Source organism: Strigops habroptila, chromosome 8 (genome assembly GCF_004027225.2).
Source record: "Strigops habroptila isolate Jane chromosome 8, bStrHab1.2.pri, whole genome shotgun sequence".
Lineage (NCBI taxonomy): Eukaryota > Metazoa > Chordata > Aves > Psittaciformes > Psittacidae > Strigops > Strigops habroptila.
Window position 1 is genome coordinate 54762234 of NC_044284.2, and position 24110 is coordinate 54786343.

A 24110-nucleotide genomic window follows, 5' to 3' on the forward strand; every position below is an offset into this window, starting at 1 on the left:
GATGTTACAGACCTTTGCCACCTATGGGATGTTTTCAGAAAAGAAAGATGGTCCCTCCATGCTTATTTCACAAACACCACACTGTGTGGGAAAGATGCAAGTTATACTCAGTAGACCCCCAGACTGTTGAACAAATTGTTATGAACACCTGGTTATAAAGCCAGCAGACACATAATTTAAATAGCATTTTAGGAGACTATTTCTCAGATGAAAATCCATCCTGGTTCTCCAGGGACCAGGCATGATTCATATGATGCAACTAGCTGGCAGAGTGTCTGCGTCACAAAACAATGACAAACTTGTCCTCCTTGTCCAACAATACCAGCTGGGCTAAGAAAAATTACTACCTCTCCTCCTGAAAGTCTTGCTTTTTTTCTATTCTGAAACCATGGCAGCCAGAATAACATTACACCTCACCCCACAAGAATACCCTCACATCTCCCAGAAGTCTTCATTGTGTAGTCTAACAAATCTTTCTTACATTTCTGTAAGGCAGTTTCACAGAAACTGCAGGCGATGAACACAGACAACACTGTGCAATAGTATTCAGGGTAGAAGGCAGTTGATTTCTGCACCGTACTGCATCACTAACGGGCCTGAGAAAGGGCTGCTCTTAACTAACACACACAACTAGAGTATTTTTCCGTGGCAAGCAACATTTTCAGCTTAGTTCTACCTTTGTGTCCTCTGCCGGTGACTTCAACTGCTGCTGTGTATCCATTTTCAGACAATTAAGTACAGTTTCTAATTCTTTTTGTAATTCATCTTCCCCATTCGAAATACTGACATAACATTACTCATCTAGCTCACAGTGGGCATGGGCCCACCACTGCCTCCAGAAGTATCTGAGTCACACCAATATCATATCCTCTACCACTGCATATCTTCTTATTTAGGATCATGTGATCCTAACTACTAAACTACTAAATAGTGGGTCATGGTCCAGACACAGCAAATATCTGAAGAATTTCTCTGTGCCAGTTTTCAATCATTTAGAAAATTAATCCTTTTTTCTGTTTTAACTGGGAGACTACTCCAGCTGTCTAATAAAACCCAGTTAGGGAAGTTTTCCCTTTAACTTATGCCTGTTAACTCACACTGCTAAACCTTTGGTCTACACTAAATAAATCTTTTTTTCTTTGGGGCTTATGCAAGTCAAAAAAATCTAGAAGAGAGCACAAAGTTAGTTGACTGGGAGGGGGAGAAATATGCTGGATTCTGATAATTGCTCTTCTCAGAATAAAGGGTTTCCAATTTATTACAGTCGGAAGGATTTCTGCAGCACAGAGAAGGCTATATCAGTCCATACGTATTAACACAAGATTGGGCTCTCTATTACACCAACTCTTTTCCAAAACAGATAGCAGCATGACTAAGCTCAAAGGTCCAAAAAAGAAAATGTCTCCTCTTTGTTTACTTCTGAAATCTTCCAAATATTTTTAAAAGATGTTCCCTTCTCTTCACCTCCTTCTGTTACTAAAAAAACCCAACAAAGACCACAAACCCCAAACAACACACCCCCCCAATAAATAAAAATCTCTGAGAAGAATTTAAAGTGAAAGAGCTCGTTCTAAAATAAAACACAAAGATAAAACCTCCAGTGGTAGATTGCTTCTAACCGGTGAATTTATTCTAAACTCAGTGCGAAGAACTGAGTAAAATAAAGGTCAGATCCTGTGCTGGGAATTCCCCTGACCTTTCAGGCTGCATCCATCATTGGTATTACATAGAACGTGCCATTTATCACACCAAACAGAGAGCAAATCTTTAACTCCTTTTCTCTTCCCAACAGAACAGACCCAACAATTATTCAGATTTTAAAATGCAATCGTTGTTTATCCAGCTTCTTTTTGCAGCTCTACCTCTTCGGGCTCCTCACGTCTTCAACCCCAGGATGTACGGTAGGCAACTGATAAAGCAGGGAGCATAAGACAAACAAACAGAAGTTTGGCACCTACTTAAAACAGATTTGGCTAGGAGCTCTCCAGCTGTGAAAACACTGTGGAATGGTTGCAAAGAGCAGCTCAGCCCACCAACAAAATCTTGCTCATCACCATGGCTGAACTTTTCTCTGACACAGAAATTTCTCATTTTCTTCTTAGCCCTTCTGATAGCAAAGTATGATCAGCTGAGGAGTGGAGACCAGAAGAAAGACAATATGGGGAGGAGCTATTGCCATATCAGACTAGCAATATCCCTTCTTCAAGAGTCTGCAATACTTGTTCCAGAGAAGAAAAGAAACAAGTGAGGGTGATAGGGTTTAACACAACCACACTGGGAGCAGTGGAAAAGGAGTCTGGAACAATCCCATCTCCATCTGTCTGTCCTTCTGGGTTTATAGCTGCACTCCTGCCTCAAAAATACAGGGGGTTCCTGAGAGACCTGTTCTCTGGGATGCCCCAGCTCAGCATTCCAGGCTGAGGCAGTGCATGGCAGGACTCAGAAGAAGCCCCCTCCACCCCAGCAAAGGCATCTCTTCCTTCCCCTAAAAACTAGCAATATGCCTAAGCCACAGAGTGCCCTGGTGCCATTCAGTGTCTTCTGCTTGCATTTGATACACATATTATTGGCACTAAGGACCAATTTGGGAGCTCCCAAGCTTCCCCCTCACAGAGAATGAAGGAAGATAGAGCAGTTGCCAGCGTATTTATAAAAGGGTGCATGGGGCAACTATATTTGTGGAAGGTTAAACAGCCTAATGCACGATATGAGCATCTGTGTCATGAATCAGTGATTAAAGTAAAGTCTCTTTCATCAAAATTCAGCTATCTCAACCATGGTAAATAATAGGCTAATTAGGCATCTGCTCATTCAATATCCAAAGGGACAGGCCAGTTCCTGGCACAAAGTGAAACATTTGTTGCACCCGTAAAAAGTCATTTTCGAGCCTGTGAACCACCTACAGCAAAAGGGATCTGCTCCTTCCTTTACCAAATGGTGCAGGGAGAAAAGCAAAAACACCTCCACCTTCCTCTTCCTGCTGGCAGCACTTACAAACTGACCTTGGGTGGGTGACCCTGGCACCTGATCTAGTGCGAGCTGGATGTGAAACTGAAGACCTAACTTTTAAAACATTGATTTGTTAGAAAAAAAGAAGTGGGAAACTGTAATGGTCTCTCTGCTCAAATGTGTCAGGTATAAGATTTGAACTTTAAATACAGTCACAAGGGGACAGAATTTGACCAGATAACAAAATAGGCAGGTTTGGTAACAGCAGTGATTAGTTTTCCTTATATGGACCCAGCCAACCATGACATGCTCCTGGCCCAATGACTCCTAGGAAAGGTACATGCTTCACTGGATTCCTGACTGATTCCCTCCCTTTCCCTCAAATTAGCCTCACCTTCCTGTTCTATTTTCCTTTGGCTCTGTAGGTGCAGCTTAACACAGAAATCAATGCATCATCTTGCTGTGGTGGAGATAGCAGCATGCTCCACAGCTGGTTGTGGCTGTGGTACCCCTGCAGTGGGCAAATCCATTTGAATGACGGCCAGATTTAAGAGGCTGTCTTCTAAGGCTGATTGAAATAACCCAGAACTGCAAGGATTATATTCCAGTAGGGAGGCTGCAGATGCATCTCTATTCAGAATAAATGCCATTTCTTCCTAAGCACTCTTATCTATCCCTCACACACAGCCCTAAGATTCCTTCAAGCAGTGAAGTGCTGCTGCCAGGCGACTGAATACCTGAAGGCCACTTGGCACCAAGCAGCCCCTTAAGCAAAATTTGTAACTCATTTTCCTTTCTGACACACCTTTAAAAATAGCCAGGTGGAGGTTTTTGTCTCCAGATTCCTTATTTGGCTGGATATTAGATAAGAGGACAAGTCTTCAAAGGCAACAAGTTCATCACCCCCTCCTATAATAACATAGGAATAGTCAGCAACTCCCCTAAGAAGTCTAATGAACTGTTTCTTAGAAGGTTTTCTTCCCTTAGCATACCACCTCAGTGCATCAGCAGGGCTCTGTATGCTCTAAAATAAACTGGCCATGTGCCTGCTATGACATTCCCTGGACTACTGCATTGCTCCCTGGGACAGACTAGATTTTTCCATGGCAGCTTTCAGCAGATTTAAGAATGGAAAGTTTTGCTGAATACAATATGGTCATGAATAACACAGGGAGTTTAATAACCTGTGTGTTATTTATTTTGCTCCTAAATTTAATACAGCCACTTTATTACATCCAGGGCTGTCACCTCGCAAGATATGTCAAACCTGCTCAGTTATTACCCAATGTACAGTAAAGCCGTTTCCCTCATATTCTATGAGGTTATTCAAAATTGCTTTAAAATGCCTACTACTACAAGATGTTGAGGGGAAAGCTAACATCCTCCTTCTAACCTTCTGTCTCCATTTGTCTATTTGTCCTTTTGCAGCTTCAGCAAAATTTCAGCAAGGTTTTTCATACATATCCTGTCAGAGAATTGTTTCTGAGAGCTACAATCCTCAAGGCCATTACCAGAGGCAGTTTTAAAGATACAGTGAGAGGGAATTAAAAAAAGCAAACCTTAAAAATATCCTCCTTTTGCAAATATAATTTCTGATGTCAAACTGTTACAACCGAATTGGCCCTTTCCATATTCTTAGTTTTTAAACATAAGTCACTTCACCCTCTGAAGTTTTATGTCTTGCCCTCGTCCTTTAATTTTAATGTGCAGGGACAGAGTAGCACCATGATAAAAGTATGGACTACAAAGTATAATTAGTTCAGATAAGCAGAGGAAAAAGTTAAAATAAATGGAGTTTATTGGTACTGAAATAATAAAGCTCAGAGAAAGCTGCAGCAGCATCCACATGCTTGCATACCAGAACTAGCTATATATTGTTTATGAAAGTGACAGTCAAAGCAGCATAATTTTCAGATGTTCAGAAACCAAGTGTACTTTCCATTGCCCAGGACTGATGGAAATCATGCTGTGTGTCTTTCAAATCTTCAGTATGGATGTAGAGATGCCTTCTAGATAGGCAGAACAGAGAAATTTGACTCAAAATACCTATGCATAAATAAGCAACTCTATATTTTGGGTTGGCTTTGGAAACAATTTCCCCCCCAATTTGTTGTTCCAAATTTACATCTCATCTTACAAGTCACGATTAAACCCACCTACAAAGCACATTGTTCCTCAAGCAGACTTCTCCTAAAAGCCTTCCTAGGGAGTTTAACTGCTTCCATGGTCATTCCATTGCCAGGAATTTGGGTGAAGGCACAAGAGGGCCATTTCCAGGAAGAGGGGGACTACAGCATGCATTAGAAGATCCTGTGTACATGCCTCCCCTAGCTGGGGATCAAAGAGTTGAAGCCTCCTGGGTCAGAGTTAGGAACTGATGCTCCAGACAGGTCCCTGACTTGAGGACTGATGGAAAATGGACAAGCTGAAGGGCCGAGGGTTGAATAGAGTCTTGGTTAAACCAAGACATGGTATTGAGAAGAACTCTCACACTTAGTTTAAACATCTGCCAAGCACTAGTCTGAGGGGTTTACATAGTACACAGGAAGCGAGTACTGATTTCAGGCTGACTTTAAACATTTGCATATCTTGAGGTAAATCAGTATCACTCTGCCCTCTCTGTGAAATTTGACAATTCCCTAAGCAAACTTTTGAGCTTCACCTATACATTACTACAACTATGGTATGAGGCAGAAAGTGAAAACTATACTTAAGAAGGGATAATTCAATCTGTTCTGTCTGCTGTCTGTTCTACCAGTTCCAGTCCAAAGGATAAATAAAAGCTTAAATACCCCATCAAGTCCCAGTGTGGTTGAAGAGGGCATCAACTTGATTATTAACAAAGTTAGCCAGGGCACAGATCCAGCTTTTTTCTCCCTACAGGGTCCTGAAAGAGGGTGGCAGCTGGCAGTGCAGTCCAGCCAACTCTCCATCACACAAGTTAGAGAAGGAAAATTCCTATCAGGTCATCCAGCCAGTCTCCGAGTTCCTGCAGGATGGCTCCCTACAGCTAACCGAGGTGCTGTGCTCCAATTAGCACGGACCCTTTTGATGCTGGCCAGCCTGCAAAGCCATATGGCAGCTTCTCCTTGGCATTTTGGGCCAGGGTACCCGGTGCACACCACAGTTTTTGTAATGCCCTGGTAAATGGCTCTCAAGCTTTATTCCAAATGCTCTGGTCTCTCCCTGAACTGCAGCGTAACTAGATCCAATCATACTTCTGGACTCCACAGGGAAGAGATGCAGATAAATACTTTTGCAAAATATCTAATCTGGAAAACAATGCATAAAACATACTATATGTGTAACATATGTATAGACACACATACACATACACTTTTCCTATTGCTCTCAGTGCACAGATATCAATGGGTTCAGATGATAAATCAATCTGAATGGCTAAAAGTAGTCACAGGAATCATTTACAGCTTCCACTGACTTCAGTAGAAGATACTGGCACTCTCAGAACAAGACTGAAAGCTAAAACAATATTTCACTTGGATGAATTTCTGTGTTCAGATCTAGCAAACTGCATTTGAAGTTATTTCACTAATAACTAAAATCACAATGTCTGTTATGATATAAATTTTCATTGCCCTTTTCTATTACACTACTGCAGAAATCAACACTGTACAGAATACCACCTTATTATACAACAGTGGTATATATCAGTTTGACTAACACAGCCAATAATTGCTAAATATTTGTTTTTGCAGAGAACCATCCACTATTGTGACAGATGTAAAACCCTTGCAATAATACGCTAGGTTGGATGGGCCTCTTTGTGCTATGTCCTCTAGCCAAGCCACTCCAAATCACGCTTTCCAAGGGTCTCTAGAGTGCAAGTGAGCAGTTCACTGCCTCTCTCCCTCTAATCTTGTTAGAAAGTAACCATGCCACTTGGAGAATGATCTTTGGAATTAACAGACTAGAACCAGGACGAGATGGGATCAAGCAATCAGCATTTTCTGGTTCTCAAAGAGAAGTAAAAAAAAGAACCATTTGCCCTTTAAATCAGCTAATCTTTCCTTCCTCTTGGACTCCAGGAAAAAGATCAACCCAATAATCTAATAGCTAGTCCTGTTCTCTCACCACTACCCCTTCCCATCTACAGTCTCAGGCCTCTTGCTTTTAAAATAGCATAAAACCCATCAAATTATTCCATCATGATGCAATATATTCATCATTGCAAAGCTAGAATAATTCTTATTTCAAAAGACAACTGGGATTTTGTACTAGGAAAGCAGGTAAACAAATTCAAATTGTTTTCTAAACAAAGAGCCAAATCCCCCAAGCAGGATTAGGAGATTCAGTTCTCACTTCTACAACTGTGCTTTGAGGTGCTGTAAGTAAGAATTTAGGCTCGAAACCTTTTCTTTTAGCTTTTGCCTTCTAGCAAAAATTCCTTGTTGAACCAAGAAAGCAAGGAAATATTTAAGTCATTTGCCTAGAGCTGTCAGGCTGGACAACAGACCACCTTCCTCACTGTTCTTACTCCCAGAGTAGGTCAGTTTCAGCAACATTTATATTTCTTTAAAGGAAAAGAATGTTTAGTTTACATGAGAACAAAATTCATAGGTGTTCTTGCACAGCATTGTCATCATGGCTTTCATTTCCAAAAAAATGAAAATTAGGCTAACCTTTAAACGTTCCTGCATTGCTTGGCAGACAAAACAAACGTGACAAAATACACACTCTAATTTTAGAAGTATCCAGGTCTGACATATGCCAGATACTGACACATGCCGTTTTCCTGAGTCCCCAACATGTGGCATCCTGCTGCTCTGGCTTTCACACATGGAGGTTGAGGAATGATGGAATGTGTCTGCTGGTGGCAGTAATAGTCTGGTACCCTTAGCAACATTTGGCGAACTGTGAACCTTTGCTTACATCAGGCCAGATCAATACAGCCATTATCAAGGGACATAAACAGAATAAAACACTGTCTCTATTGCATGAGTTAACTGCAGCAAGAGGAGAACATCCAACTCCTGAAGGGCAGACTTGCCAACCAAGCAAAGGCAATAATGTTTCCATAGACTACAAGTCATTGGAGAGGATTAAATCTACTCCTGCTGAGATTTAATTCTGCAGTGAGTACCCTTTTTGGGAGAAGTCATAAACCACCACAAATTCCCTAGCAGAAGACCAATACTAAGATGAAGGCAGTTTATTTTCAAAAAATACAAAACAATAGATTAGCTGAACTCAGAACAGAAAAAGACTTTCCTTGATGTACATCTGAGTAAACAACCTTTAAAGAGTGCTTTGCTAATGGGGTCTTTTCAGAGGTGACTACAATTCAGTAGGGCATAAACTGATTCCTAACTTGCCTTTAAACTTTGGAACTTTGGATTTAAGATATAATGAGACAGGACAGGATCCTATTTCAGAAGCTACTTTTGAAAATACAAACCTAAATGCAAGATATTCTTACAGTTAGAAAATTACCTTTTAGGGGACAGTCCATAAATAAAAGCATACAAAGCAACAACCTATTTAACAGAAAATAATGGTAACATTTATAGCATTACATTTTCTGCAATGTTATTAACTGAATAAAAGCATAAAAAACACCAAAACCCCCCATCAAATTCTACACATCAACACAATAAAATCGTAAACCAGACCAAAATAGCATGATGAAGGAAGAAGCAAAGCGGTACCCACTTTACAAACTTTGCATGCGAATTATTTTGCAAAGCTCCCTTTCCAACAATATTAAGTGCATCGTTCACTTTTTCTCCCTTCTGCAAATTGTCTATGGTGTGCGTTCATCTTCACTTAGATGTTGCTGTTTATGCTCAAGCAACCCTCTCTTTCTCCCACACAGACGTTTATGTGAACCAAGGGCTATCAGTCCTCATAATGTGATCCTTCCTTCTCTTCTTACAATGTTTTGAGAAACAGTGAAATAATTATCAGCATTGTCTCTAAGGAAGTCACAACGGAACATGAGCAACCCCAACAGAAATGAAGGGGGCAGGTCACATGCTGGAGTACCCGTGGCTTTCTGCACACTCAGGTGGACTTACTGCATGAAGCATGTTCACATTCTGCAGCTCAGGCCATCAAAGTGACCTAGCTCAGTAATCCTTCTGTACATTGCAGTTTCCTATATGAAAGTTCCCAGAAGGTAGATATACTGAAGAGAAAAGGAAATAATTTGTTTCCAAAAAAAAAAAAAACCAGAAGAAAAAGTATGTTTTAAAAAAGATGAGCTTAACAACCTTTACCAGCACAGGGATGGGGTTTTGAAGATACTTGGAGAAAGATTTGATATTCCAGATGCTTTTGTGAGATAAACTCTCTAAGCTCTTTTAGATCAGTCATTCTCTCTAACAGCTAAGCCACCAGAAGTTGAGGAAGCTCAGACTTTGATGCTCATTTAGGAAAACCATGATGGATGATATTTAGTACTTTGTAAGTCAGACTAGATTATCACAGTGATTTGGGTCTGATTTCAAAAACCTATTGATCCACTGGTGTCAGCATTGCAGAAGACAGCAAGTAGAAGCTTTCAAAATACTTATAAGATGGGGACTACTGCTAACTTTGATGCTGTAAAATTCCAGCATCACAATGTATCTCCTGTCAAGAAGAAAATTAAACTTCTGCTAATTAATACATCCATTTTAATTGGATTTTTCACAAGGCACCTAGTAAACAGATTGTGAAAAGATGACTGAATGCATCCACATAGGAAACAATGATCTATCATGTTAATTCTGACTTGAAATAGTTCAGCTGCTAATATAGCTTTCTTGTCTGAGGAACTTTTCCAGCAGTTTTGCATATAGTGATCCTCTGGGTTTGGGATAGTTTCTAAGCATATACGAGTGAAGATAGTCAGCAGAAATGCTTTAACAAGAATAGGAATTAAGTCTTGTTCCAGTGCAGCTTGAGTAACACTATGAATAGTTCACATACATCATGAAAACCAGCCATGAAATATAAGAACTTGCAGCCATCCAGAGACTGATTAATGATTCAAATAAGCAATCTCTTTGCATAATAGCACTTAGGGAACATTATAGACACAGACCCCATTCAACAGCTTAAACTGGGCTCTAGATCAAGAAAACATATGCAAAACTGCAGGGTTGCTGCCTGCAAAATCCAGCTAGAAATGCTACCAGCATTAAGCTATTTTCATTGCCTATGAGTCTAGAAGTGTAGTTTTTCAGGTTTAAGAAAAATAATAACTGGAAGCAGCTCTGCTTCATTATAATTCTCATAGAATGAGTTTTCAAAAAGGCAAAGATCCTGGCAACTTGAAATCACAAAGGATATCTTTTATACTTTTCAAAAGAGAAACAGTATTATTCGTTCAGCTCTAGCCATCCACTCTGTAACTAAAGCCTATCTGCTATCTGCCTAAAATATCCCCATTGGATCCATTAGTTACTATACTTTTCTTTAAGCTGTTAGGCAGCTGCTGTGTTCTTTTCACAGGATTCCTGTTCTCAGGCCCAGGCTCTGGATGACACATTAAGACAGGCACAAAATAAAAATAAGCAGTGGAGAATCCTATCTACAGGGTTATTTGGGATTACTATTTTGGATGAAATATGCCAAGAAATCAAGGGACTTAGCCTATGCCTTTGTGTATTGCCGCAAAGGCAAGACAACGGCTTCTACTAGGGATAATATTCTTTTATCTAGGGAAATCATAGAGTTTGTAGACTTTCCTCTTCCCATTCGAAATACAGTTTCACATCTTTTTTTGTCAATTTAATGATATTTTATGGCATTGCATCCCACCTCCACCAAGGTTCAGGTAGCCTCAAACACTGTAATTACAAGAATGCAGGTGTACACAGGATAATCAGAAGGGAAGAACAGAGCCTTCTTTTAGGCAGAACAACTACTAATGTTTGTTCATAAAACTGACAGTGCCAATCCAGCTGTCATAAAGCGACCCCCTTCTACTTTATTCTGGGAATAGTGCAAGAGACTGTCAGAGTGCAGCAGCATAGGCCGTATTCTTTGCCATGCAGGAACTCATATAAGAGTAGCCATATAGAGATTCCTGGAGGTAGGCAGCACAGGATGTTTAAGAAAACAATGCAAGCAAAAGCACAAATATGAACAATGCTTCCCCAGGTAGTAGCATCCCCATTTTTGGCAGCTTCTAGAGCTCCCAGCTAAGGGGACAGCATTAATAGCCTTTGACAGATTACTTCTTGTTTCTTTGTTTTTGATAACTTCCATATATTTGACACTATTTTTTTTTAACTAATTTATTCCTCTTCAGATATCTCTCTTTTAAGTCGAAGGGCCTATACTATATAATTTTTTTTGTCATACATAATTTCAAACTTCTTGTCTTCTTTCTTGTTTACCCTTCTCTAGAAAATCCTTATTCCATTATTTGTGAGATAAGGTTGTCTTTTTCCAAGATACAAGTAAACACGAAGTATTAGAATGATGAATTTAACATGGTCTTTGTCTTCTTGAGCGCAGCTGATCATTGATAGGGTATTTTGAAAGCTGTCTCATAAGCTTCTTTCACAAGTGCTATTATATCACTAACTGGCACTGGACTTTTTATTGTCTGCTTCTTTGACTTGACTTTCCTCCCTTTTCATCGCAAAGAGACACAAATGGGTTTGCATTTATTAACACTGGACTTCATCTGCCATTTTATCACACAGTATCATAGGATCCTTCTGTGATGCATCTTTAACTGCATCGAATAATTGTATACCATCAGAAAAATCCATTCCTTTTTTTTTTTTGAATAATTTATGAATATTTTGAAAAACCCCACACAATTCGCATATGTAACTTGCACCCAATGTGAAAACTCACTTTCAAAACTCATTTTCAACTTCATTTGTCTTTAATGCTAAGGAAGGATGCCCATGTCACCTAATGACAACTTGGTTTCTTAATTTATTTCAAATCATTTGGTTAACAGCTTTGCCAAAGCTTTTCAGAAATTCAAAATATGCAGCAGGTAATGAATTGCCTTTATCTTCATGTTTGTCAATTCCTCCAAACAAAGGTGATGCATGAGGTACAAATTCCTCTTCCAAAATGACACATATCATTAAACCCCTGTTATCCATGTTATCTGACTTGTCCCTTATAGAAAGCAGTTCTAATTTTGGAATTCCCTCTAGGCTCCTTACAGTGAACACCAAAGCAAATAATTCATTTAGCTTTTCTGCAAAGACCTTATTTTCCTTGAGCACTTCTTTTACATCTTCATCATCTATCAACCTTATAGACCTTCAGGCAGGCTTCTTGCCTCTGATGTATTTGAAAAAGTTTTCATTATTAGTTTTTATGCCTTTAGCAAGTTATTCTTCAAAATTGTTTTTGTCCTCTATTATTATGTTTTTGCATTTAACTTGCCAGAGTGTACTGTTGCTTTTTTCTTAGTTCATTTGGGCAGGACTTCAGAGGGTGTCCTTTAATGTTAATGGCCTTCCTCAGTCTAATAACCCCTTTTGCTAACTTCTCATGCAACCTTTTATAAAGTTGTGGAGGTTTTCAAATAAGGGAAATACACTTAGTCTCTGACGGTAAGACTGCAAAAGTGCATTCCTACAATGGTGATTCCATGTCACCTGAAAGTGTTATTTTGTTCTGCTTTGCCCTTTCAGCTACTGCTTTTAGCTTTCTTTTCCATTTTATGTTGGTCCCCATTCAGAAGTGTGTGCCAATCTAAGGACTTTTTGGCTTTTATACTCCCCCAGGAATGATGAATTTGAGCGTGTTTACAGAATGATTCTTTGACAGGTACATCTTCGATCAAGGCTTAATCCTTGCTCAGGGATAAAAAAAAAAAATCCACTCTTTGCTTTCGGATTCTTTGATTTCTTGCTTCAGGAAGATGCCATTTTTAAAGTGTATAAACACAGCTTCTACATTACATTAAATGATGACACTTAATCAGTCCCCATCATTACACTCGGAGTCCTCACTGCTTCTTTTGCAATTCTGAGCATATTATAGAGATGCTTACTGTTACTATCCCATTCTGGCATGACATTCTAAGATTTTTCAGTATTTGTTGATATGATTCCACCCCCTGTCTTTTTTCTTCCCTTTCCCCCTCCCTTTTTTGCTTCTGAGCTTTCTTTTAACCATAATGTCACTCCTCCACTGGCTTGGTTTCCTCTACTATTCGTGGGTAATTTTACACTGCTATTCCCGTGCTCACTGATTGAGATGCTATTATGTCAATATCCTCATTTAACATCAGCATTTCACTTTACCCATCTTCATTGCATACACTGGGCTAATTGTCCACTGGCTGGGTAAGCCTCTATTACAGCTATCGTGCACCAGTAGAATAGCACGAACAGACATAGTTAGGTCAAACACTTGGCCAGCTGTCTGCAAATCATTTTTGAATACTAAGAGCTCTTTTGTATTACATAAAGAAGGCCTGGCAGTGACTTTGCCCCTGTGTCTTAAAAGGCAAATGCAATCCCAGGCGGAAAATTGAGCTACGTGAACAAAGGGCATGTTTGCAATGCTGTCTGAAGTAGGAAAAATAAAATGGATCAGCTCATTCCAGGCATTTCCACTTGCATCCTGTGAGAAGCCCCATCTCTAAGAAGCTCTGGCAAGAGCCAGCTGGAATTGACTGCTGTATCGCTCAGGAGCTCCTTCTCCTCAGTGCTCATCAGTTCAAATGTAACCATTGAGTGAAGCAGACTTGTCACTGACCTTGACTCTGACCCAGTTTATAAAGCACCTGGGGAAGGAGAAGCAAAAAGGGAATTTTCCATAAGTGGGTAAAAAAACCTCTCAAACCCTGTGTCTCACTGAAAAACAGAGAAAGGGAGTAGAAACATGAAACCAGAATTACTGAGGAGGAGCTTAAACATGTGTCTCAGACTCAGGGAAGCTCTCAACACAGCACTGGATGTGTCAGCCACTCCCTGATTTAATGCTACTTAAAATAAACAAAACACAAGAAGCCTCTTTCCCCAAAGCAGATACTAAAAGAGGAATTTGATAACATCACAGCTGTAAGAATCACAGAAAGCAGAAAGAAGATGCAAGAGAGAGAGGAAAGAAACCATACTGAACCTCTCTTGTACACTCAGACCAAGAAAAAATGTGTGTATTATATAAAGAGAATGTTTTCCTCCACTGACATGGGGTAAATTCTTTGAAGAGATGGCTCTGATTCATCAGCAGGGTGCTGGCAGATGCCCCTAGAAAAATAGAGAACATGGCTGTACATCTTCAAAACACTATTTTAGGAGACACTATTCCCTCAGAGGAATATTTGAGTTGTGTTCAGCCCCCTAGGCATGTCCCAGGAAAATACAACCATGTTTTGATGGTAGAGAGGATACTAAAGCTTTGATGGATAATATTTTGATCCAAGGTAAAAGAGAGGGGTTTGACTAAAGGCCCTAAAGAGCTGTGGAAAGAGACAGAGCTGCTGAGCTAAAACTAAGGAAGCAACAATGCAAGTTCCGTGTTATAGCAATAAAACACATGGAAGAAAAGATAAGGTGCACAGTAGATCACTGCAAAGTGGAGGTCATAACTAACATGTCTGCCTTGAACAAAAAACAGCAGTAGAAAGATTTCTCAGAATGGCAAACTACAGGAGAAAAAAAACATGTGTCTGATTTAGACGTTTAGAGCAGCAACCTTCAAATGCTACTGCATGCAGGTACCCCCAGGCATGGGATGCAAACACAACATTTGAGAAACTGGAAGAGTTAACTAAAGGGCTATTTATCTAGAGATATGATAGTGAATCACACACTAATTTGTTAATAGGGCTTCAAACAGTGTCTGAGTTTAAATGGAGAAGAACATCTTAGAAGTGTAGGTACAAACACTGATCATCATTACATTGAAACAAGGGAGATTTTTACTTTAGTCTCTGGGATTAAAATGTTTCATTCTTCTTTAGGTGATTAATTTAGCTTAAACTGTTCCTATTCTAGATACAAACATCACTAAATGGGGTTAACAAAAAACCCCAACCAACCGGCCAAAAAAACCACACCCTGTGCCAGAGATCGCCACTATGGTGATATGATTAGCACATTGAATACAAAGAGAAATTTGGTAGCTGTAGACATATTCCCTGGAGAGTCTAGAGCATGTGACAAATGTATAATGGAGCATCATCCAGAGGCAGATTATGAACATACCAGTGTGACCAAACCAAAACCAACCAAAAGCCTCTCTAGATGAAATGTGGCTTATAAATCCCAAATTATAAATATGCCTTTGCAAAAAATAAGGCTATTAGCAGAGGGAGGCCTTGAACAGCACATCCATTCTATGACTACCAGTTTAAGAAGGAGTTCACAGTTTCAGATGGGACTTCATTTAACAGTGTCAATGATTCCTAAGATGTTACCGGAGAAATTCTTAATTCACTTCTATATATACATTTTTATACATGAAGATATACATGTAGGCAGTTTGCACGTTGAAAACAAAGAGAAGGGACAAAGATCATAGATTAATTGGAGATAGAATGAAATCTGTAGAGGTTACTGAGTCTATTCGACTTATTCAAAAGGAAATTAACTCTATCTAGACCTTTCCCAATAAATACCTGTCACAAAACTCTCATGTGGTAAAAATTCATCATCATCTGCAAATAATCTATTCTAGTGTCAAGTTAATTCTGTTGCTAGCAAGTTTCTCATAATATTTTGTGTGTTTAAAAGACCATGGAAGGAAGCTACTAAGATAAGAAGCTGCTTTACCTATCAGAGAAATAAAACATATTAGTAGATCTTGAAAGGATGTTTACTCCAGAGCAAACTGGAAGTAGTTTTGTTAAAACTGAGTGAAAGAAACCAAAGAATTCTTCTGAACTGTTGTTCCCATTCTTATGAGATTGCTTATCAGAAAATACCGCAGCTAACAAACTGATCATGCGCATCACATTTATTTCTTTCAGCAGATACCCAACGTATTCATATTTAACAATGAGAAGAGTTTAATGGGAATACTTTTTACTGGTCTATATGAAATATAACGTTAGCTAGAGCATTACTAACCCATACTATGCTAGCCCAACTGTAAGGTGGGAAATAGCAGGTGCTTAGGATTTTGATTCTAAGCAAAAGCTGCGGAATCAGACACTGATCAGTACATCACATTAAATTACACCCTAGCACAAGTGAAAGAAAGGTTGCCCTTACTGCTGTTTTGTTCAAGAGCGAGCTGAAATAAGAATTATATTTGCAATACAAAAAAGTTACACTTCAGTCAACAGGGACTTGCAAGATAGAAGTGATATAGGGCATTTCTACAGTGTCAACAAACTAGCATAAACACAAACATTACCATAGAAAGCAGCCACAGGGTTATCATAGTTGAACACAAACTGCATAAGAAGAGGTAAATTCTCTTCCAATTTCAGGAGGAGAGAAATAAGAGGCAGCATGTTGGCCATTTTGCTTGAGAAGAACTCAGAATAACATGTGCTATATTAGGTTGAGAATTATTGGCAAAATGTGATGCCTGATGATAGCTGTTTTGATGTCTGAGTGAAAACCATCAGGTACAAATGACAACTCAGGATATCTGAGGGACTATCTGAACATCACTTCCTAGGAGGCTGTTAAAATTCAAGATTGTGTTAATAATGATTATTCATTACAATTGTATTGTTTAGCTGGGGAAGGAAGTCTAAGAGCTCTGCTAACAGCAAAATGGAGCCAGGTAGCGTGTTATTCTACAGATCTCATTACCCTATGTTAATCTGTTATGACTCCATATACCAGATGATGCAGACCTCAGCTGATTTGTTTGGCTCTGTGTGATTTCTGAGCAATACCAAACCCCAACCCACAGCCTTTCCAAACATTTATTAGCATCCAAACTGGCTTCAGCTGGAATGAGAATCAGCTTATAATTTTCCAGTGAAATATATTCCACTGTGCTGCTCCAATTTATAACAGAAGCAAGGGAGATAATGAGGGAAAAGAAGAATTTTCAAATAGAAAACAATTGTTTCCAGTCATTCAAACGTTAGATTAGATAACACTACTTGTGGGCTTATAGTATAAGAAGCCTAAGTGTACAACTGTGATGTGAAACCCTTGCAAAATCTGTTATTATACTTTATTTGCCAACTATCGAGTAGCACACTGATGATAATACTAATAACATCATTTCACCAGATGAGTGGAAGTAGAGCCTCTAAGATTGACACAGTTTGCAGCACTGACAAAAGTCAAATTTATGTCATGCTCCAGCCAAGTCCGTGCATCTCAGAGACCAGCCACATTTTTCTTAATGTGGAGTAGGGGAGGTCATGAAAGCAATGCTGCCATTAGGGGTAGTGGGAAACCGTATAATATGCGTTACAGGTTTCTAAGTCTTCGTTTTGTGACCTAGTTTTCCAAGGAACTGGAATGCTTCCTTCAAAATTTGGCACTGCCTTTATAACCAGGGATACTAGAAAAACAAGAACCCTGGTTTCCATCACTACAAAAGTTCATGATAATGAAGAAAGCTGGGGGTTGGATGTGCAGCCCATGGGGCTCTCCCACAATGCCATGCTTTGAACATGGCTCCTACACTGTCAAAACTGCTGTCCTTGACAGTACACTCCAGATGCTGTACTGAAGACCTAGAAAAGTAGGTTGAAGAACAGCATTGACAGTGGGCGGCCTAAACAGTGTCTGAGGACAACAGTCAGAGCAACATGCAAAAGGGCAGTGACTAAGGAGTTAGATTGTCGGGGATAAAATGTGTTTCCTTTCAACTGGCTACGCTAACCTGCTTCACATGCCAACCAACATTCAACTTCACCTGCTTTATGGTATCTGGGTTTATCAGCAGAGAAAGCAAGAAGCTAGAACTTGGAAATCAGCTCAGGCCCTTTCCCCAGGCCAAGCTATTAATACAGTCTTCCTGCAGTAGTGAAGATGCATGATGTACTCAGGGGAGCCAACCCTAGTGAAGGATACACATCCGCCTCTAAAAGGTATAGAGATAGATGATAACAGGACCTGTTAGTCCTGTAGAGTGTATGTTCAGTACATTTGGAAGAAAGTAGATATATCCTCTATATGAAGAATGTAGTAATCTGCCAAAGAATCTATAATTACGTTGATTTATTAGACAAATGTTAATTCACCTGTAGTCTTACTGCTTGCATACCCAAGCCTACCTGGATCAAAAACAAGGCCTGCTCAGAGGCAGGAAAATCACAGAATTGTTTGGATTAGAGGGGACCTTAAAGCTCATCCAGTTCCAACCCCCTGCCACAGGCAAGGACACCTTCCACTAGACCAGGTTGCTCAAAACCTGGCCTGTTGGAAATACATGCTTTTGTTCAAGTCTAAGCCTATACATGGGATCTTAAAACACCTTCTCAAAAACTTAAAAGGTGTCATTCAGCCCTAAATATCTCCCCCATGCCTGCAGTATTATGTTTACTCATCTTCTTTTATTATAAAATCTGTTGTCAGCTGATACCCACAGACCCCACAGGCAGTGTCTCTCCCTCCCTCACACCAGGCCACAGGAACAGCAGATTGTCATCCTCTGTCAGTTAATTCATCAGTTCTTGTGGCAGGTGTCTGTGTAGTGGATCTAAAGGTTCCAGCCCAGCAGATGACTCAGATTTCAGCATGCTGGGAGTTTGTTTCAGCTGTATGTTTTGCTTTGATTCAAAACTTTCACCCAGAATAGTATTAAAAGTATGCAAAGGCTGCAACATCAAGCACTCCAAAGAAAGTAATGGAAACAGAAAAGTTGCCTATGCAGAAATAATTTAAAACTTTGGTATATGTGTGCATGACAAAGAAGATGATAATTAATGAGCACACCCAGGTGAGTGGTTTTTTGTTTTGTTTTCTTTTTGATTAGGTCTCCAGTTCACTCAGGACGCAAGGCAAATAGTGTCTAACATAAGAAGCATTTGCATGTAGGACTCCAGCTTCAATGACAACAGGACATGGAAAACAGGCAGAATAGAAGAAAGATGGATGCAAGAAGACAAAGTAGAGTGTTCCAAAAGAGTGCCTGGGAGCACTGCCTCCCATCTCTGCCTTTTCATTTCAGGGGGGCAAATCACTTGAAACAGATTCTTCCCAAGTGGTCAGTCACTGCCTATTCCTTGTCTTCTAGGTCCTAAGAGCTCCACATGAGAAATAGCCTATCCCAATCTTCCTCAGGAAAGGAAGGGGTAGAAATGAGACAGTGAATGTATCAAACCCTGGTGAATGACATGAAACAAATCTGATCCCAGGCGTCTTAAATAATCTATGTCAAATCAGTAGGTAGCTCTGATTATAACTGTCTCTGCCTGTTATACTATCCATACAAGGATAATGTATTTGTGCCTCACAGGGGTGTCCTCCCCCAAATAATTAATTAACACTTCTGAAATGCTCCCAGGGTATAGCACTGAGCAAAACAAAAAAGCCCATGAGATTAACAATTCTATCCTCAGAGCAGGATCTGAATAGCGCACAGTAAATACAGGACAGGGCTGCACAAGGAACACTGAAGCTAAAACAAAACACTGAATAGCTGTTATTATGTGAAGTTTTCCATTTGGAGAACTCAGAGAGGCAGGGGTCTATCTGAGAGAATAACATGAGTCCCTATGATTAAAGACCATATCACAATGCACGTACTCGAGGGGACTGAGCTGGCACTGAACACTACCTAAGTTTACTCATTAAATCTGTTTTAAAGAGTGTGTTTGCTTGTTGGGAAAAGTGCTGGATGGCCACATGAAACCTGTCCAACAATCAAGCAGTTATGCTGCTCTCTGTCTCTGAGGCCTCATGTTATCCCAGAGATAAGGACTGTTTGATCTCTGTAGACCATCCATACCCTGAGCTTGCCAGTGCTGAGCACTTGATCCCCAGTCCAAAACATTTAAGCACCTGCTGAACCATAAACACACAAGGAACACTGCTGAGTTCAATCAGATTATTCATGTCTTTAAATCTAGCTGTGCATATATGCTTTATTAGATTCCTTAGCTAGGCTATAGACATTCATTCTCTGAACAGCTCTCTACTTGAAGTGTGTTATCATGCACAAGCAGAACTTCGTGGGCCCACAGTTTAGCTCACATGAGCATTCTTTGACGTACTCCAGATAAAAGTCAGCTGACTTGGTTTAAACAATACATTAATGTTCTGAGCTAAACCAGCTAACGTGCTCTGACATGGACAGGGGAACCATCTACGCATATCATTGGGTGACGAGGTGGGAGAGAAGGCAGTGATGATTTGCATATGAGCATTAGAAACAACTGAGAAGATCCGCTCGCTTCACATAGGCCAACACAATGACAGTGACTTATCATCAGAAGTGATTGTTTCAAAATCAGTGACAAGGAGATCAAAAGCTTCCTATTGTTCTCTGACCTCTTCACCCATCTACTCCCTCCTAAAGCTTATATGGGCACTGTAGAATTTGAAACACTAAAAAAATTAGCACACTTTGTAAAACCCAGGACAGAGAACCACAGGTGCTTGGGTTTATTTTTATACAGTAACTACAGTAAGCACTCAGCCTTGGACCACTCAGTGCTGGAATCACTGTAGCTATGGCATTGTGTGCACCTCATACCCACTTCACTTATTTCTGTGTCAGTCACCCTCCCCCTCCAGAATGAACCTTTTTTCAGAAGAAACAGCCTATCTTCCACACTGCAGCAGCCGAAGAAAAATCCTCCTATGCAGCAATATTTAAAATGTGGTTTTATGCTCTTATAGCAGCTAGTTTTCCTTAAATGATTTAAGGGAATGAATACATCTAAAAGGCCAGCACTGAGCCATTCTGCAACAGCAACACGAAGCTGAACTGCCTCTGCATTAAAGAATCCAATCTCTCATGGACAGCTCCTCACGGCAGATCTTGTCTAGACTGGGAGGGAGGAAGGTTATTTTTTATTGCATTATTTCGCAGAGAACTTTACCTTGCATTTTATTTCATTCTATATTGCCCAGTCTGGCGAGACTTCAGGTGAGGAGAGGGTGGCAGGATAGACATGTTCAAATGCATAATCCCTGATCTGTCACAGTTTGACAACAGCCCTCCTGCAACTGGTTCACCTTTGCATGCAGCCAACCATCTATCATGTATTACTCATCTAAAAGTTACACTCTACACTGGAGAGTAGTTAAAAGCTTTTGCAGCCTGAAGTGATTCAAAGCAGTTTTTTATTTTGGCACTCTCAGGGTGGGTTTTTTTTATCTCAAGAACTTAATAAAAACAGTCACTGCTAAAGCAGGATGGCACATGTACAGTCCCATGCCCTCTCTTTGAGGCAGCTGACGTTTTCCCGTTTTGTCCCAGCACTTTAGGTATAGTCTGTTTGTACAAATATTACTGGGATCAGAGGGACTAAGAATCTGGTACTGCCTGAAAAAAACCCCAATAATCCCATATACTGCACTGTATTGCTGAGGGTCTCTAAAACTGTCAGACAGGCTGGTGTTGACTGGGGGATGATAAAATCAGACAGAAAAGTTTTTTGGTGAGTAGCTAATTCACTGAGAAATGAAACTCCGAAGAGCCATGTGAACTTTGCTGGTAGTTTAATCCAAAAAAGTGTTCCTAAATAGATTTGTTGTTTTTTTTTTTTCCTAAATTAAATAACCCTGAAAATGAAATGTTACACTTGTGTTTGAAAGGCTCCTTTCTCTTTCTCTCAGAAGGAAATGAACTGGAACTGGTTCATCTCAGGTAGTTCACTGGGGAGGGGTGGAAGACAGAGATGGAGGAAGAAAACATTTCCACTTCAGACAACTCTGACCAAACATTTCTTTTGGTTTTTCATGTTAGCCACCACAGCAAATAAATTCATTCTTCACACACAGGGCAGCTGGGAACTACCAGAGATTTCAATGTTTCCCAGGAATGGAACAAAGCTGAAAAGAATCCCCCCATTTTACTGAGAATGACTTTCAATAGTGCCAGGATTTGTTGTTTTACTAGCCAGAAACATTCCTTATACCAACTTTCTTCTAATGTTTAAGGACCCTTTTATTCTTGGAAAAAAAATCCTTTTTTCTTTAAAAAAAAAAAAAAAAACCAAACAAAAAAAAAAAAAACCAAACAAAAAAAAACCACCAAAAAATACCCCACCAAAAAAAACCCAAAAAACCCAACAAAACAAACACCCCCCCCCAAAAAAAACAAACCAAAAAAAAAACCCCCAAAAAAACCCCACCAGCCTGCATGTTCTTTCCTTCATCTAGAAGGAAAATTGTCTTGCTGTTTGGGGAAGGAAACAGAAGAAAGACCAGGCTGACTGTAAGGCTCCTTTCTGTGCTTTCCATGATCGTCACTCTAATACAGCAGGGCTTAGAAGCCTTGAACACAGGCAGAATGCTAGGTGCTGCACAAACAGAATAGAAAGACAAATCCTCTGCCAAAGAATTAGCAGTCTAAGAAAATATTTTCCATGCAATTGGATTTCACTCCATATGTAAGGACCTTATCTATTAACCTATCTTCCTTGTACCTAAAACCCCTTCTGTACAGATATTACTACTAGCTGGAAGATAAAAAGTCCAATCAAGATGTATTGGGAGAACCAGGAGTTAAATTAAAGGAACTCTTATCCTATAAATGATGTAGCCAGAGGTAAGAATCCTCTTTCTTTACTAGCAAGGCAAACCAGGTTCTTTTACACACTAAACTGAAAGAAAAGAAAATTAAAAAATAGCAAAACTTCATGGAATTAAAGATCCAAAGCCATCTCCATAATGGGAAGTAAAAAGAAGGGACAAATACCAGGAATTCCATACAAAAAAAAAAAAATCATCTATAAAATCTCCTCTTATTTTTTTGGCAGTGATTTTTTTTTCCTACCCATCTCTATCTTTGTTCAGCAGTTTTTCTTAGGTGCCACGTTCAATAATCCTTCTGTGCTTTGATGTCAAACATTCAATAGCTGTCTCCCTCCCACTCCTCCATATTCTCTGCAATCCATCTCCTCTGATTAGCTAAGATTTCACCTTCAAGAACACCTCTGCTTCTCTGAGTGAGCACGAGCGTGTGCGTGTGTGTTTATATAATATTTGCAAATATTATCCCCCTCCTGCTCTGCATGCTACAGAGCAACCCCTGCCAGAGCACTGGATTAAACATCAGTGCCATTCAGTAATTCAATTTGGGGGGCCTGCTGTTTTGAATCCAGCACAGGACATCATGAGAGGTGCTCGATTGAATTTAGGTCCTGCTTGCAGAATTATTCCATATTTAATCTGAGCTGAACTTCATTTCACTTGCTTTCTCCATTCTAATGACAAAAGACTCAGAAGGCACAAATGTTCCCTGATCTCATGCAGTGGGGGTGGTGGTGTCTTACTTCTCTCTTATTTTGGTTTGCCACTGGATTAAGCCACGTCAGGATTACTGGCATCTTGCACAATGAGTCGGTGCCTCAGCAAGCAGCTGTGCTGGCATCACCTTTCCTCACTCACCGGATTGTTGTACATCTCAATGATGAGCTGTTTCACTCCATGCAGTGTTGGATGAGCCCAAGGAGATGGATTTGCCCAGTGCCGGTTTAAATCAAACCCCATCAGGGAGCACCTGCAGACACACACATAAAAAAAACACACACAAAGGACATATATGGGCTGCAGCCTCTTCTGGCTTCAGCTGCAGAAATACATCTGCAGCTGATGTATTTAAACAAGTTATTATCATAGAAAAAACCCAAAGAAAATGCTCCTCTGAGAATGAGGAAAGCCTGCAGAAATAGCCACTTTTAGAAATAATGTGACTAGAAGAACATCAACTGAAACATCTTTGGTCATGCAGCCTTCTTCCCCTTAACAACACATCTGCTCACTCTATCCTTTGCCTTCTGCCAGCTTGCCACTGGAAGAGCCTCCTTGGTCTTAGAGGTTCTCTTCAGTGCTTTAGCTGGGGGTCTATAGCTATGAAGATAATTCATAAACTTCATCACCAGGCCTTTACTTTGCCCTCAGTCAAGCCTTGACTCAGCAAAGCTGTTAAGAGCATTGAAATCAATGGCCATTAAGTATATGGTTAAGGGATTTAAAGCATGAATGTAAATTGTTCCACTAACCCAGGGCCTCAGTCTCTTCCCCTCCTGCAATTGTCTACACAAAAGTTAGCCAACCAAGACACTAAGTTAAAATGATTATTGGCCATGAAATCGTGTGGGCATTGAAGCATGTGTGCCACCTTGGCTTCTCCTT

At 40.0% G+C, this 24110-nt stretch overlaps 1 protein-coding gene across 4 annotated transcripts in view; it reads right to left on the minus strand.

The window, feature by feature from the left end:
- Positions 1-24110, minus strand: part of AGBL4 (ATP/GTP binding protein like 4) — a 956884-nt gene that overhangs the window by 152713 nt on the left and 780061 nt on the right. For 2 of the 4 annotated variants that reach the window (XM_032920116.1, XM_032920115.1), the window contains exon 2: positions 23364-23475. The exons of the other annotated variants lie outside the window; for them this stretch is intronic. In XM_032920116.1, the coding sequence (XP_032776007.1) occupies positions 23364-23475 (112 nt within the window). The remainder of the gene's footprint in view (positions 1-23363; positions 23476-24110) is intronic. 4 annotated transcript variants of the gene reach the window in all.